The 15,730-nt window shown below is 39.1% G+C and overlaps 1 protein-coding gene across 1 annotated transcript in view; it reads right to left on the reverse strand.

Annotated features, from left to right (window-relative positions):
- The window catches only part of LOC114473084 (voltage-dependent N-type calcium channel subunit alpha-1B-like), a 198,151-nt gene that overhangs the window by 30,100 nt on the left and 152,321 nt on the right, over positions 1-15,730 (reverse strand). The window contains 13 exon segments of the mRNA XM_028462481.1: positions 1,994-2,144; positions 2,226-2,317; positions 2,388-2,453; positions 3,174-3,290; positions 5,265-5,267; positions 6,266-6,349; positions 7,060-7,170; positions 8,987-9,009; positions 9,012-9,150; positions 9,358-9,559; positions 10,745-10,882; positions 12,870-13,030; positions 13,363-13,459. Coding sequence (XP_028318282.1) covers positions 1,994-2,144; positions 2,226-2,317; positions 2,388-2,453; positions 3,174-3,290; positions 5,265-5,267; positions 6,266-6,349; positions 7,060-7,170; positions 8,987-9,009; positions 9,012-9,150; positions 9,358-9,559; positions 10,745-10,882; positions 12,870-13,030; positions 13,363-13,459 — 1,384 coding nt within the window.

Raw genomic sequence — 15,730 nt, forward strand, 5'->3', positions numbered from 1 at the left:
ATACAAAAATACACAAAATGATTCCAGAATCACACTACAATGACAACAAAAAACAATAATTATACAAAAAATGCACAAAAAGACAACAGAAAGATAGAAAAATACACATAATGACTCCAAAAAACATAAATTACAGAAAAATACACCAAACAAAAAACACAGTACCATGCACATGTCCCATAGAATTAAACCAGGGAAATCGCACACGCTATTTTGTTTTGCACCTGCAAATATTATTATTATAACACTACAGAGTACAGAGTATGTACACCTCTTTGTACATACAGCCTTCAAACACATACTCATTTGACCATAATTGACAACTTACTGTATGGTCCCACATGAATACATACTTCCGACGGGCACTGTACTAGTACTATTAAAGACTAAATGTTATCTGAGCTCATGTTAAGTTTAATTTATTCAGACAAAAAATTTTTTTTTTATCTCCTGACATGTTTCGACTGCCAACTGCCAGTCTTCGTCAGAGGTGTTCTGCTGATCACCTTTGAAGTTTCACTTGACTCCCATGTAATTGTTCCAACCAGATTCATTTTTTCTTCTTTTTTAATAGTATGTTGAGTTCACGCAACTGCGCAGGATCCGCCCCTCATACTGGTTTCAGAGTGAGAGTGATAACAGATGGGATAAATCGTGTATAAACCTAAAAGAAGCTAAACCTAAAATTCATTGTATAGTTTAGATGTGGAGTGGTGGTTGTCACTCTGCCCTGAGCGGCCAGCAGTTGAGATCTGTGAGCTTTTTGCTGCTGAGGACAGTAACTAGAGTGATACCTGTATTAATGTCTCTAAAACACCAGAAAAATATCCAATAAAACAAGATAAAGTCCCTAGATGTGTCACTATTGAGAAAAAGTCACTAAGAGGATACCGGTAAGGGAGATCAAAGTGCCCATGTTAAGCTAAATCACCTTTTCTGTGCTTTAAAGATCATAAAGTGCTATTACGGCTTCATACAGATGCCCAAAGTGTTTTTTCATTGATTCCCTCAATCGTTAGAGGGTGATTTGCTCCTTTCTTACTGCACCTCGCTCCAATTTGATGACACAATCTCACTTTGATGACAAATTTGACGCGGCACTAAGCTGGAGAAGCCGCGCCTCCAGGAAGCTCTGTGCCGTGATTGACATGTAAACAGACACGCCCACGAAGGTGAGCATTTCAGCATCCTTCGCGCAGTGCTATGTATGGATTTTCTACAGTCTATGTATGCACCGGTGAACGCCCCGCCCCCTTGTCTCGTGTTTATAAAGCAGCATGAGCTCAGCTACGGAGTGGGTGGGAAGAGGGTGGGCCGTCCTCTGGCCCTACGTCACCGTGCGGGGAGGAGGAAGTCATTGTCCCTATAGACACGCCCACTCATGAATATGCATAAGTAGGCTTCAAATCAGCCTGTTTGTGTAGAGTTGCTCAGAAAGTGACTTTTCAGAGGCTAAAACTCAGGAAAACAGGCGAGTTTGGAAAAATAAACCTCAAATATTATGTTTTTGGGGTTCTTAGAACAAATGAAGATTGGTGAAAAATAGCATGATTTGGGACCTTTAAGTTTCGGTTTCAAAACAGGGAGGGGAGGGAGGATTCTACATACTGCAGCTTTAAGTAAGGAGTTTATTTTCTTGAGTTATATTTTCATCAGTCTGTGGGTCATGAATTGCTGTTTGGACACACCCTGTCCAGGTATTTGGTATGTGCTGAGGAGGTGATTCTGCTCCCTCCTGATTCCACTCAGGTGTGCCTCATGTCCTGATTGCCTTCAATCACTATTTAAAAACACATGGTGGTGTTTGTAGTCTTGCGTGATGTTAGTGTTTCTCCTCTATTGTTAGACTTTGGTTTGTACTTTGTGTTGTTTTACAATTACGTGGCGTTCTGTTGTTATAACTGAACTTGCTGACGTACAGTAATAACACACATCTCTATCTGACCCATAGAACACATGACACAGTCACACAGTAACAATAAGAGTTACTGACCAGAAAGGAGCAGAGGAAGATGAAGGAGACAAAGTAAAAGTAGGCAAAATCACTGCCGCATTCCTTCCCCGTCGTCCCTGAGAGTTTATCACACGGTCGGTTACTGAGACACGCCAGCATAATCTCGTGCCACGCCTCCCCCGTGGCGCTCCTGAAAGAACGCAGAGGTTAAAACGTGGCGTAAAAATACCAGAGGAGAGACTTTAGCGCAGGAAGGAGATGCTGGAATTACCTGAAGAGAAGGGTCAGCGCCTGGAAAAAGGTCTGAAAGTTGTTGTGGTGGTTGATGGCGGAGTCCTCGTTCAGCTCGATGTTACCAAACACCTGCAGGTGGAGAAGGCAGAGGTCAAAAGGCTCCGCCCCCTTCCAGTCCTCTACCTGTGTCCCGACTCACCTGCATTCCAATGATGGCGTAGATGAAGAAGAGCATGGCGATGAGGAGGCAGACGTACGGCAGGGCCTGGAACACAAATACACAATCCCAATCTGTGCACTCTCAGACTCACACAGGGTAGCAAACATATGGCTTGTGGGCCAAAGACGGCCACCAAGTGGTCAAATCTGGCCTGTGGTTAACAGTAAAAATGATAAAACAATTTGTGCTGTTTTTCTAAAAGTAACTGCTATTCCTGATCAGTCCACTGGGGGTCACGTTGTTTTAGTAAAAGTAACAAACAAAAGAAAATCTGCAGAACTGAGCAGCACATGATGCTTCTTCTGAGGAAATCCTACTTCCCATGCATGAAAAATCCCCAAATTTTGAGCAAAGCTCCAGTCCCAAAATTTGGAAAATTCACAACAAATCAATCAAATGTGCTACAAATTCGCAACTTTCACCAAAATGTAGCTCTAACACTGAATAAACTTTAGTACATTTAACCCTATTGTATGCAATACAATTACAATTCAAATTCTGCCATAATTGTATTTAATTATTAATTACGCGACTACAACTACAGTATAATTGACCCCAACCCTGGTTTGGACTCATGCACTGCTGACAACAGCCCTGTGCTAAACCTCCTCCGTGCACGTTCCCATGAAACGATCGTGTCCCAGTCGGGATCACGTTTCCCTGCAGCTCTGGGATGAATTCTGCCGTGTTGATCCGTTTATTCCGTTATTTGAGTTCTTAGATGATATTTACTCAGCGTTGAATGAATAATGAGGCGTGGCCCACCTTAAAGGACTGAACAAAGGTCCACAGCAGGATGCGGATGGTGTATCCCTGCCTCAGCAGTTTGATGAGACGAGCCGCTCTGAACAACCTCAGGAAGCTCAAGTTGATCATTTTGTCCTGAAGAGACGGGATTACATGCGTGAGCTCATGGTTTAAACACACAAAGCAACAGTGTTCTCCTCACAGATCCTTGTTATTGCTGGTGTGGAACCAGTATCAGTCCTCTTTTGGTTTCATGTTCACTGGTTTAGGTTCTCTGTTTCTGTCCGTGGGTCATGGATTCCTGTTTTGTTTGTATGTGCGAGAAAGAGTGTGTGGACTCCTCCTTCCTGTCTCCATTCAGGTGTTCCTCATCTCCTGATTACCAGCCAAGTGCTTGATCACTGAGGCTGTGTTCCAAATGTCATACTCCGTACTATACACTATACACTCACTGTATACAAGTGTTATATGAGGTTGGCGTCTTTTCTTAAAAGGTGTGTATTTGTTCTCTTACAGTATGAGTGCTGACTCTGAACTGTCCCTAGTAGACATATTGTGTAATATCGGTTACAGTAGTTTGTGAATTAATCCGCGTACTGTATAAATGAGCTTTAACTTGTGATTTTTGCTCCTAAACGACCACACGACACAAATGAAACTGAAGAGAAAATGACCCGTGAAACATTCTAGAACATTATGGGCTTGAAGCTGTTACAACCTTTTTGAAGGCATCAATCGTGTAATTTGGAAGCAACAGACGGCAACTCATTAAAATCCATCTTTTAAATCTAAAATCCTTTGATCCGACTGGAGAACAGCTATTTGATGCAACCAACAGAACGTACGACGCTCGATCGTCACAACAGCTGAACTGTGAGAGTAACAGGACATATTACTTAGTTTTAATCCCACGTTGATATGGATTAAATATGATTAAAGTGTGGGAGCAAACACAATGCACCATTTGAGAAATAATTGTGTAGTTCTTGATCCATGTGGTTTGTTGTTCTCCCCTGAGTCTGCATTAGGGTCTTTTATTATTTTTTAACAATAAAACATGGATTTTAATGTTATGTAAATGAAGTTATGCTCCTTTGGTCAGTCATTTTGTTTGTTTTCCTTTTCATTCTGTGTATTTTTCTATCATTTCATGTATTTTCTTGTTTGTGGTTTAAGGGGATTTTGTGTATTTCACTTGTATGTTTTGTATTTTAATAGTAATTTTGCGTATTTCTGATGTTTATTTTATATATCTGTAGTAATTCAGTGTTTTTCGTGTGTCGCGTATGATTTGTCGTTTTGTTTTTTTCTTGTCATTTTCCACATTTTTGTTGTCATTTTGTGTATTTTTCTTGTATTATTTGTGCATATTTGTTTTCTTTTACTGTGTTTTTCCCTTGTCATTTTGTGTATTTTTGTCATCTTGTTGTGTTTTTCAAGTTGCTTTGTGTGTTTTTCTTTTCATTTTGTGTTTTGGGAGTTTTTTGTTATCGTTTTGTGTATTTTTCTTCTCATATTGTGCATTTTTGTTTTATTTTAGTGTGTTTTTCTTTGTCATTTCGTGTATTTTTGTGTTTCTCAAGTTATTTTGTGTATTTTACTTGTCATTTATTGTGTTTTGGAAGTTATTTTGTGCTTTTCATTTTTAATTTTGCATTTTTCTTGTCATTTTATACATTCTGTTATCGTTTTGTGTATTTTTCTTGTCATATTGTGCATTTTGTTTTCCTTCTGTGTTTTTTTCAAGTTATTTTATGTATTTTTCTTGTCATTATGTGCATTTTTCTTTTCATTTTGTGTGTTTTGGGAGTTATTTTGTGTTTATTTGTCATTTTTATGTTTTTCTGACCATTTTGTATGTTTTTGTTATTGTTTTTTTGTTGTTTGTCATTTTGTATATTTTTCTTGGATATATTTGTTATTGTGCATTCTTCTGGGAGCCTCACAAAGACAGACCAGGGGCCACCATTTGCCCACCTCTGATTTAAACATATTTGACATGTGAAAAACCCATCAAAAATCTTCATCATCTAAAGCTTAACACAAAGCCTTTGAGGCCAAAAAAACCAAACATTGACAGAACCAGCGACGACAAGAGAAGCCACTTACCGTCTACAGGTGTCAGATGTGACAGAAGCGAGCAGAGTGAAGGCAGAGGATGAAACAGAGAAAAAAACAGAAAAACATCCAGAGAAAGGAGACAGAAGAAGAAGAAGAAGAAGACGAATGATCACACACAGAGAAAGTCACAGCAGCACCAAAGTGGAAACACAGGAAGCTACAACAGCTGGGCCTCAGTCCTCGAACGCTGTCATGTTTACTCATCACTGATATTTCATTGGAAAGTTAACGTTAAATCTATGAATGGCTTCACTGAGCTTTGGATTCGAGGACTGAGACTTTGATGCAGAGCGAGACGTCATGTGAGCGCTGATGATTCTGATTTTACTCATTATACAGTCATAGTCATTTCACAAATGGCCAATGCGCTTCGGTCTAAAAAAAATTCTTACATTTTTTTGACATTTTTTAGTTTGCTCTAATGAATACTTTTTGAGATATGGACCATTTAGTGAGGTGGATATGGTTTTTCTTCCATTTTCAGCTTCCAATATCTTAGGAGCTACATCACACTAGAAATTGAAATTTGGTATCGTAATACAACTCCACCTTTTCTCTCAGAATATATAAAAAGATCTGCTATAAATCCTCACTGGTGGACATCTCAACCCCTCAAAATTGTAAATAAAGTTTTTCAGGGTTTCAGGTTAGTCATTTTTAATAGCAAATAGTGGAAAAAACTCTTATTGTTTCCACAAATCTTGCAATTTCTCACAAACAATTCCAAAAATTGGTTACAAAATCAAGACTGATATTAAAAACTAGGTCACAATTGATGTTAAAATTATTGGTTTTCTCTGCGGTCCAATTGAGATCAAACTGGTCCATATTTGGCCCCTGAACTAAAATGAGTTTGACGCCCCTGCTTCATTGTGATCTTCTCTTCTAAAGCAAACTGTGCAGCTAAAGCTGACGGTTCCATCAGATCACAGTGTGGTGAACGAGGTGGATCTACAGGTGATCTCTGTGGATCAGCTCAAACGACTCACGTTGATTTCCGTGACCAAAATGTCGGTGATGCTTCCGATCACCGTCACAAAGTCGAACACGTTCCACGGCTCCTTCAGGTAGTTCTGCAAAAAGGATTTAAAAAAATCAAAGGCGAGGAACCTTCATCACCCACTTCAGGAAGAACGTGTGCCTGTTACGTGTTAGACCTTAAACATGTTCTTCCTCCTATCTGTTTCAGTACGAGTACAGTAGGTCCAACCCAACATAACACAGTCAAATTTCATAAAGATCCGTCAATTATAAATTGAATTTTTGGTGAGATGATGAAAGATCTTTTACATTTCTGAAACTGATCAAAATGAGTGTATAATGGAATCTTCCATGGCAGGAGGTCTATCTTTGGTTAAAATTTGTCAAGTACTTTGGGCATAATCCTGCTAACAAACAAACAAATAAAAAAAACCAATGCATAATAACAAGAAAAATTAGTAAAAAAAAAGAGCGAGAAAGACTTAAAATACACAGAAATAACAACAGTGACACAAAATGAGAAGAAAAACACACAAGAAGAGAAAAATGATTTTAAAAATGCAACGTAAATGACATGAAAAGCACACAAAATGATAACAGGAGTATTTTCCCATTCTGTTGTTTTCACTGTTACCGGCTTGTATTTTATTTTTTTATGAAAGGAGTCAATCATACCATCGTAAACAGAAGAAAATTAAAATAATCTGTTATCAACACAAACAGAGTGAAATGTGGATTAACTGGGGAATCTTTCTGCACCTCTTAAACCACATTAAGCTTATTAAAGTGGTCAGTCACACACCAGTGGATTGAAGGCGATAATCTTGAGGATACACTCCAGAGTGAAGAGGCTGGTGAAGACGATGTTCAGGTACTTCAACATGGCCTCGTACAGGTCGGGGGCTCCGTAGAACTGAGGACACACGTTAAATATATCAACTCGCACATGTCAAAGTCCTCGGCCAAAGATTTAAATCTGAACTTCTTCTTATTAATGTCTAATTTAGATTAAAAATTTAAAAAAAATGAATCATCATCCTTAGAACAGCCTGCAGTGCTTTATTTCAATTTGTATTATTTGTGTTCATTTATTTAATAAGGATGAGGAAGTGTAGAGTTAATCAGACAAAAAACATATGCACAATTTTTTGCGGCTACAAAAAGTAAGCACACAAAATGACTCCAAAAGGACAATAAGGCCCTATACTACATAGCTAGATAATTATATCCTGGATTTATCTGTTAGCAGGCTTCACCTAACCACACTACGAATCTAGATTACAACTCGCTAGGTTAGGCTTGTTGATTTCAGCCTGGCTACGGGCGCACTCTTGTGACAGAGGAGGAGATTACAGCGTCAGACCAATCACAATCGCCGAAGAACTGGAGAGCAATTTACGTCACAAATGAGGAAGAATTTTTTAAAAGAATGAAGAATTAACATCCATAATTTAGACCAAAAACAAGTAATTATTGCAGGAATTGACGAGTGTTAATGATTAAACAGAGAATAAACAGACACTCTGATCAGTTTCACATTCTCATTTACCTTGTCTGTGTCTCTGATGCTGCGCTCATACAGATCAGCCTACATCATAAGGTGGATTATATTTATATTTTATATTATCTTACAGAATACATGAATTAAAGAAGGAATTCATTGATGACTTTATCGGTCTGAAAGAGCCTTTATCAGCTGACTTGTTTTACTTTATCAGTCCATCAGATAAAAATCTCTGTTTCCTATAGGATGTCATCGGTGAATGAAAGGATTGCATTGATGTCTAAATATTCTCTCTCCTGTCAGCGTCACATCAGATTCACACAGTGAAGTGTTCACAATGTTCCTCCTTTTATTGGAGAGGTTGTTTTCTAAGAGAACCGATTGGTCAGGAGGCGGGGCTTTAGTACTCGCACAGATCCTAGCCAGAACAAAACCTGCTCCCGACCAGGTTAGTCGTTCAGCCTAAGTTACCATGGTTTTTACGTCCAGTGCTTTAAGTTCACCTCGCTGCACACGGAGAACAAGACGCAGCTCAGGTCGTGTCGAGTCTGTCTTTGCAGCGAGTTGGTCAAAAACGTGCGTCAAACTCAAGGCACGGGGGTCAAATCTGGCTCTTTAGATCATCTAATTCGGCCCAAAGGAAAAAAGTAAAAATGACAGAATAAAACATGAATAAATAAATTACCAAATATTTAAGCTGTAGCAATCTCTGTCCCTCCAAATACAAAAACGTATAACTAAAATGACAATATTTGCAGCGGCTTTTGTGCATACATACCACAACTGCAGTCTTATTTTATTGAAAATTGTGGAAATAACTACATTTTTCAGAATTCCAAGCATTTTCCTTATAAAACTCTTCCAAATTCCAAAACATTGGCCACAAAATAAAGGATTTTTGAAGTGTTGATCTTGCAGGGGACTGATATCCGTCACTTATTGCTTGGATATTGCCAGCTCCTTTCAAAACTGTATAGATCAGTTATACGTGAAAGTGAAAACTAGGGCACGAGTGTTAAATTTGACTTTATTTCTAACTAATCTGTGGCCCACTCGAGCTCAAATTGTACTGTACTTGGCCCCTGAGCAAAAATGAGATTGACACCCCTGTTCCAAAACGCGCAAATTTGGCACAAAAAAACTGTAATAAGACATAATCTGACTGGTTTGGATCAAAAATGGGAACCTTTGCGTCAACGTTTGCATAAACATCCATAAAACTGACCTTCATCATCAGTACGACGGTGTGAGGGCGATTAAAGTCATGATGGCGTACTCAAAGGGCGGGGACACCACAAACTTCCACATCTTGTACTGGAACGACTGCTTGTTCTCTGGCATGTATCTGGTCAGTGGCTTAGCATTGATGGCAAAGTCAATACACGCTCTCTGTTGGGACGAAACACAGGACGACAATGGTGATCCTCGTTCCCTTTTTTTTTTTAACAGAATTTCTGTTTTATAAAAGGAAACCAAATCAAATGAAGAAAAGGGTGAAATTATTGTTTCAATCCTAATAGTTTGTGTTCCACGTATTCCGTTAATCTATATGCTGATGATACACTGATCTATACTGGCTGCTTTCCTCTCTCCCACCTCGTTCTTCTCCAAGCTGCACTCAGACATGGCTTTGTCTCCTTGTTCCTGGAACGTGATGATGATCAAAGCCACAAATATGTTGACGAAGAAGAAAGGAAACACCACAAAGTAGACCACGTAGAAGATGGACGTCTCCATGCGGAACCCCGGGCTGGGGCCTTGGTCTTCATAGGTGGCGTCCACTGAGTGTTTGAGGACCCTGAAGAAGAGGAGGAAGAGAAACTGTCAGAGGGAAGCAGGCAAAGATGTGACAATTTAGCACAGAAAAGGATGAATGTGATAACATTTATGTCAACATTTATAATTAATCTGAGCATTAACACAAGAAACAACTAAGGGTTTGTGTGTTTCTGGAGTCATTTTGTGTATTTTTGGTTGTCATATGTATTTCTGTCATTCTGTATATTTTGTTGTTTTGTATTTTATGAGTCACATGGTGTGTTTTTGTCTATTTGTGTGTTTTTGGAGACATTTTTGTGTATTTTTGTTGTTGTTTTGCATGTTTTTAAGTTATTTCTTTTGTGTTTTTGAAGTAATTTAGCTTATTTGCGGATGTCGATTTGTATAATTTTCTGTAGATTTTTGTTGTTGTGTGTTGTGAGTCATTTTGTGTATTTTTGGAGCCAGTATCTTTTGTATATTATTCAATTATGTATTTGTTAATATGTGTCTTTGGAGTAATTTTGAGTATTTTTTGTCCTTTCAGTGTGTTTGTAATTTTGTACGTTTTTAGGAGTCATTTTGTGAGTTTGGAGTCAAAAAATTGACTCAAAAAATTCATGCTGCACATCTTAATTTTTTAAAATGTGGAGCATGGTTTAATATGATCACAGTTTATGCTATTGTGTGTGTTTGGTGTATATCTACAGTCAGAGTGAGAACATGAAGTCTCATCATATAAAGAAAAAAAAAACCAAATAATCACAGAACAAACCAAATGTTGACATTTAACAGATTCATTTTCCACATAAATGAATTACCAATAGTGAAACTGTTCTTTTGTTCATTTGAAGGAGCAGAATCATTTTATCCTCTAATTTTTTTGTTAAAGCTAAAGTAAATCAAGTGTGAAAAAAGAAAAAAAAGTGATGACTCGTCTTTTGCCACGCAGATGCTACGCTAGCGTTTAATGGCATGATTGCATCTTTAGAGAATGCACAGTAATTAAGTCTGCTGGCTTTAATTGGCTCCGTAGTCTGTGCGTGCAGATGTGCAAGAGGCTGCACGAGGACAAACTACAGAACACAAGTGAGAAGAGCCTCCACTGGTAGAAATGTATGTTAAACAGTTTGTTGTTAAATCCTTTGTATTTGTGTGTTGTCAGCATTATTAGCGTGTGTGTGTGTGTGTGTGTGTGTGTGTGTGTGTGTGTGTCTTCTCTTACATGGGCCATCCTTCTCCAGTGGAGACGGTGAACAGCGTGAGGAAAGCCCAGAGAACGTTGTCGTAATGAAACTCGTACTTTCTCCATTCTCTAGGCTGAGCTGTGACATCATCGCTCTCATAATCCAGGAACTGACCTCTGGAAGAGAAACAGGTGCACACACGCACGCACACGCACACACACAATTTCCTGAATTCTGTTTTAGAATTTACCAATTTTTATTTTGTTTCCGTTTCATCTTTTTTATATTTTTAGGCTGGGCTATCGAACTGAAAACGCCACTAACGTTGTTGTTCTTTTTCTTCTTATTGTTGTTGTTATTGTGTACACTAGTTAAAATCACTGCTACGCTGTTATTTGTGAACGAATCGGGCTAGAATTTGGTAGCTATAATCTACCAAAACAAATATAATGAATGTGTACGCATCCATGCACGGAGCCCGATTTTTGATTTGGGGCCCAGGGAAAAACTAAACAAAAGTTGATTTCTCACTTATTTGCGAGTCAAATATTATGACGGTTAGTGGTATCAAATCATTGTCACATACCAATATATAAATCGGGCCCGTTACCCCATACGTGTCACAGGGGGGCCAGGAGGACCCCGAGGGCCCCATTTTTCAAATTACTACTCTTTCGTTAGTTCTCGTTAGATCGGTATGCAGTTTGGTATGAATACTCTATGAATGAATATGATGAGATGCTCAAAGCCCTTTTTTTTCAAAATAGGGTAGGGGTCCCGTGAACCCACCTCCCGTTTCCGGTAATTTCCAAATTTATGGGAACATAGTCGTGTGATATATCGTTTCAAAGATAATTCAACATAAATTACGATTATGCCTAGCACACTCTGATTAGGGGCCCGAGGGGCAATTAGGCTATTTCCATCATTTATTTGAGTCAAATATTGCGACAGTTGGTGGTAAATTACCGGAACATAGTCGTGTGATATATCGTTTCAAAGGCAATTCAACGTAGATTACAATTTAATTTGTTTTACTCTGTGGAACCGAGTCATTTCACTGAATTATTAGGAAGGTGCTACGGGCTATTTGGCGTGGAGACGTTCTGCGGGCCCGGTCGAAGTTCATCAGAACTTGTTTTAGATGAATTTACTGGCTTTTGAAACTTAAGCAAAGTTTGCGGGATCATCACAGATCAGAACAGTTAGTTCTCCCTTAAATGTGTCATACAAGATTTCAGTGAAATGGTCCCAAACTTTTGAGATTTTATCATCACATGGCAGAAACCATCGTACACTGACTGATGGCACTCACCAAGGTCTCTGCCTGGGGAGGCTCTGCAATGTTATGACTATCGCTATCAGCAACATACATAACCCTGAGACCAGTGAACAGCAGCAGATTCATTGAGGCACACACGCTGAAAGTCTGTTTACCATAATAAACCCTGTGTCTGTATCTGACCAGCAACCCTAAAGCTTAACTCCGTCTCATTCATCAAAACAGCCTCAACAGTTATTAATTCTAGATTGATATGCTTAAGATGATTTATGGGAGCAGGAATAGTTATGATGAAATCACGGCAGATTACGTGAGAAGTTTTACATTTGATGAGAAAAATACAATCAACGCTTTTCAACTTATTCAACCAGCAAATCAGCCTCAAGTGTTGCACAAAATGACTATATAGCACGAGATATTGAAATGGATAATAAGTGAAATTTGACATCTTGCTTGACTAGTGGTTCCCAAACTGGGGGTCGAGCACCCTGAGGGGGCGTAAGGGGGACGGGGGTGAAATTGAGAATTAAAATTCATTTTTCATGCTCAATTTAAAAATGTATTTTATATATTATTATATATTTATTACTACTGTTTTAAAATATGTGATTGCACATTGGATGTTATTTTGAAGAAGAAGAATCACAAACGTGACCTTTTTAAATGAAGGTAATATTTATACCAATTTTAAAATGATGTGCAATGGGACGGGGGGGCCCTGATAATGTTTTATTCTTCAAAGCGGGGCGCAACAGAAAAAGTTTGGGAGCCATTTGCTCGACACACAGTCATCTCTTATCTCTTATCACATAAAATCTGAGTCAGTTGGTAAATAATGAAACCAAGTCAAGGTTCTTTGATGTTGTGTATGACGTATGTACCTGCAGTCTTTCTCCAGGCCTTTGGATTCGTCCGTGCAGTAGAAAAACTTGCCCTTGAACAGCTGCACGGCGATAACGGCGAAGATGAACATGAAGAGGATGTAGACGATGAGGATGTTCAGAACGTTCTTCAGAGAGTTCACCACACAGTCAAACACAGCCTGGAAGACACAAACACTGGAAAATGTACATTGTTTTCACACCTGGAGTAAATGAATAAAAACGTCATCCTAACATTTTAACTCTATTTTCTATCTCTATTTTCTCTAGTCGTATGTAATGAAAAATAAATGGGCCTAAATAAATAAAATAAATCAGTAAACAAACAAACATCTTGATTTCCCTTTAAGGAAAGTAACAAAACAGTGGAAAATCAACAGAAGCTGCGTTGCCAGGTTGGGTTGAGAGTGTTCGAAGGAGGTGGTGTGTGTGTGTGTGTGTGTGTGTGTGCCAGTGATGAACTGGGCGTGTGACAGATAGGTTTAGTACCGACCTTCAGCTTGGGCAGACGTTTGATGGTCTTGAGGGGCCGCAGCACCCTGAGGACCCTGAGGGACTTGATGGTGTTTATGTCCTTTCCTTTGGTTCCTCTGCAGACGGAGAACACAGTCAATAATCACCTCCACCCCCACAGGCCCTCCACAGGGTGTTAGTGTAGCCGTGTTATTCTACACACACATGCTGAGATCAGCTGTCTGCTCCTCTTCCACCAAACCGTCACAGATCATTCTCATCTTCACCAGAAACGCAACATTTACTGTACACTTTTTATTAGTGAGGATCAGTGTTGGGCGGTTAGCCGCCCCAACGTTACTTTTCACAGTAACTGATACTCTAACGCAATATTTTCACAATATTACAATATGGTGCGTTTGTCCGTTACTTTGCTAGCTGCAGTGTATTTCCTGTTTACAGTGGCGCTACATATAGAAGAAAAAAAATTGTCAGCGTGTCTCTGTTTACATCACGTGCGCCAATCATGGCGAGTCAATGCGAGAGCAGGACAAGCTTCTCAGAGTGCAAATATGCATATTATTTTACCAATCTGTCTCCAAAAGATGCATCAGTGAAGCTAAGCTAACGCTGCGTTGGTGTACGTGATGGAAACCTCTGCACAGAAACAACAGCGTATGGATTTTAACGGACTGTGACTGTTATCCAGGGACAGGTCAGCCAAACTATTGCACTGTATGTTGTTGTAAATAAGAAGCCTGTCGCTACTGCTGAGTCACTGCAAACAGCAGCTCGTTAGCCTGATACGTTTAGCATTGTGTAGCTGAGAAAAATGCCGTGAATTCGTTTTTCCATATTTATTTTCATAAGCATTTTCAACAGCAGAATGTACACCTGGAATACACGCAGCTTACTTTACATTACTGTGCTAAGGCTGAAAAATTACTGTTTTAATTTTTGAGCAGCTGTTTTGTGCTTTATTTGCACATCATTTCTGGTTGTTTTATAGCAGTTTTTGTAAAGCAGAGTTGGTCAAAATGTATTCTGAATATTAATTCAGATTGTTTTACTTTATTTATTTTAGAAGGGACACAATAACGTTTCATTTATCAGAGGCTTTTATTCAGAGCAATGTTAATACAGGAGCAGTAGGGATTCAAACCACTGACCCTCTGATTACAAGCCAGCTTCCTTAACCACTATTCCTCCACCGCAGAGTTGATCAACAGTGGATTATTTTCTGATACAGCGCTGATATGAAGCTGTACGGACACTGATGACCCAAAAAATAATACAACTCTTTAATTCTAAGTAACTCAAAAGTAACTTTTTTCCAGTGACGCATTACTTTTTGGTGTAAGTAATTAAAATAGTAACTGAGTTACTTTGTAAATGAAGTAAACTGAAAGTAACTAGCACTCTGAATTCATTCTATTTTTCAATGTCTATGATCTGAAACACAACGTTTCTGTGCAATAACTCTCAAGCCCTTCCATAGAGGGCGCCCCCTGCTGGAGGCGTGTTCATTTCCTGTCATTGCTGCTGCTGAGAGCGATGAGATTAAGTTGTGTGGGTTTAACAAGTAGCTGCTACGTGCTATGCTAATTACACAGAGCAGTGCATCATCCTTCAGTCACAGGCTGACATTGGCCAAGGACAGCAGGAGAAGGATTTTTAATTAGCCGCTGACAGACACACAATGTGGCTGTCACTCAACTCACGGAAATATTTGTCTTTATGTGGGAAAGATGTGGAGGCACACAAACAGACGCAGACGAAACCCTTACCAACATCTAGTCTAGCTTTAGCAAGAGTAGCTAACCTTTTTGTGTGATCTCTGTGCGTAATAGTTAACTCCTTTAAAGCTGCAGTATGTGGAATCGTGGGACTGGAATGAAATCTACCATGCTCCCCCCTCCCCTCCCTGTTTCGAATTCACCAGTTTCCTCGTGAACGCACACAACTGTGGAGCTCTTAGTGACTTTTTTCTTAGTAAACATTCATGACAAACTTTCACCCAAAAGGACTTCTATCCTCAGGGTTTGTATCTTCTACAGTCTGTGATTACTCACAAACTTTAGCCACCAAAGCATCGGCCGCGCACTGTTTAAGGGGAAGTAAAGGCCCCTTAGGAGAGCTCTTCTTCTCTACTCATTGTCTCCTACGAAACCACAGAGTTGGAACTGTCACTCCATTTGTTCATAGATTATTTAACACACTAAAACTCTATTTCAGGATAAAAGCATGGTTCCTCATGTTTTTAACACACTAAAACTCGATTTCAGTATAAAAGCATAATTCTTCATGTTTGAACACATTCTAAGGCTCTATTTCAGTATAAAAGCATAATTCCTCATGTATTAAACACACTAAGGCTCTATTTCAGTATAAAAGCATGGTTCCTCATG

This window comes from Gouania willdenowi, chromosome 12 (assembly GCF_900634775.1).
Source record: "Gouania willdenowi chromosome 12, fGouWil2.1, whole genome shotgun sequence".
NCBI classification, from domain to species: domain Eukaryota; kingdom Metazoa; phylum Chordata; class Actinopteri; order Blenniiformes; family Gobiesocidae; genus Gouania; species Gouania willdenowi.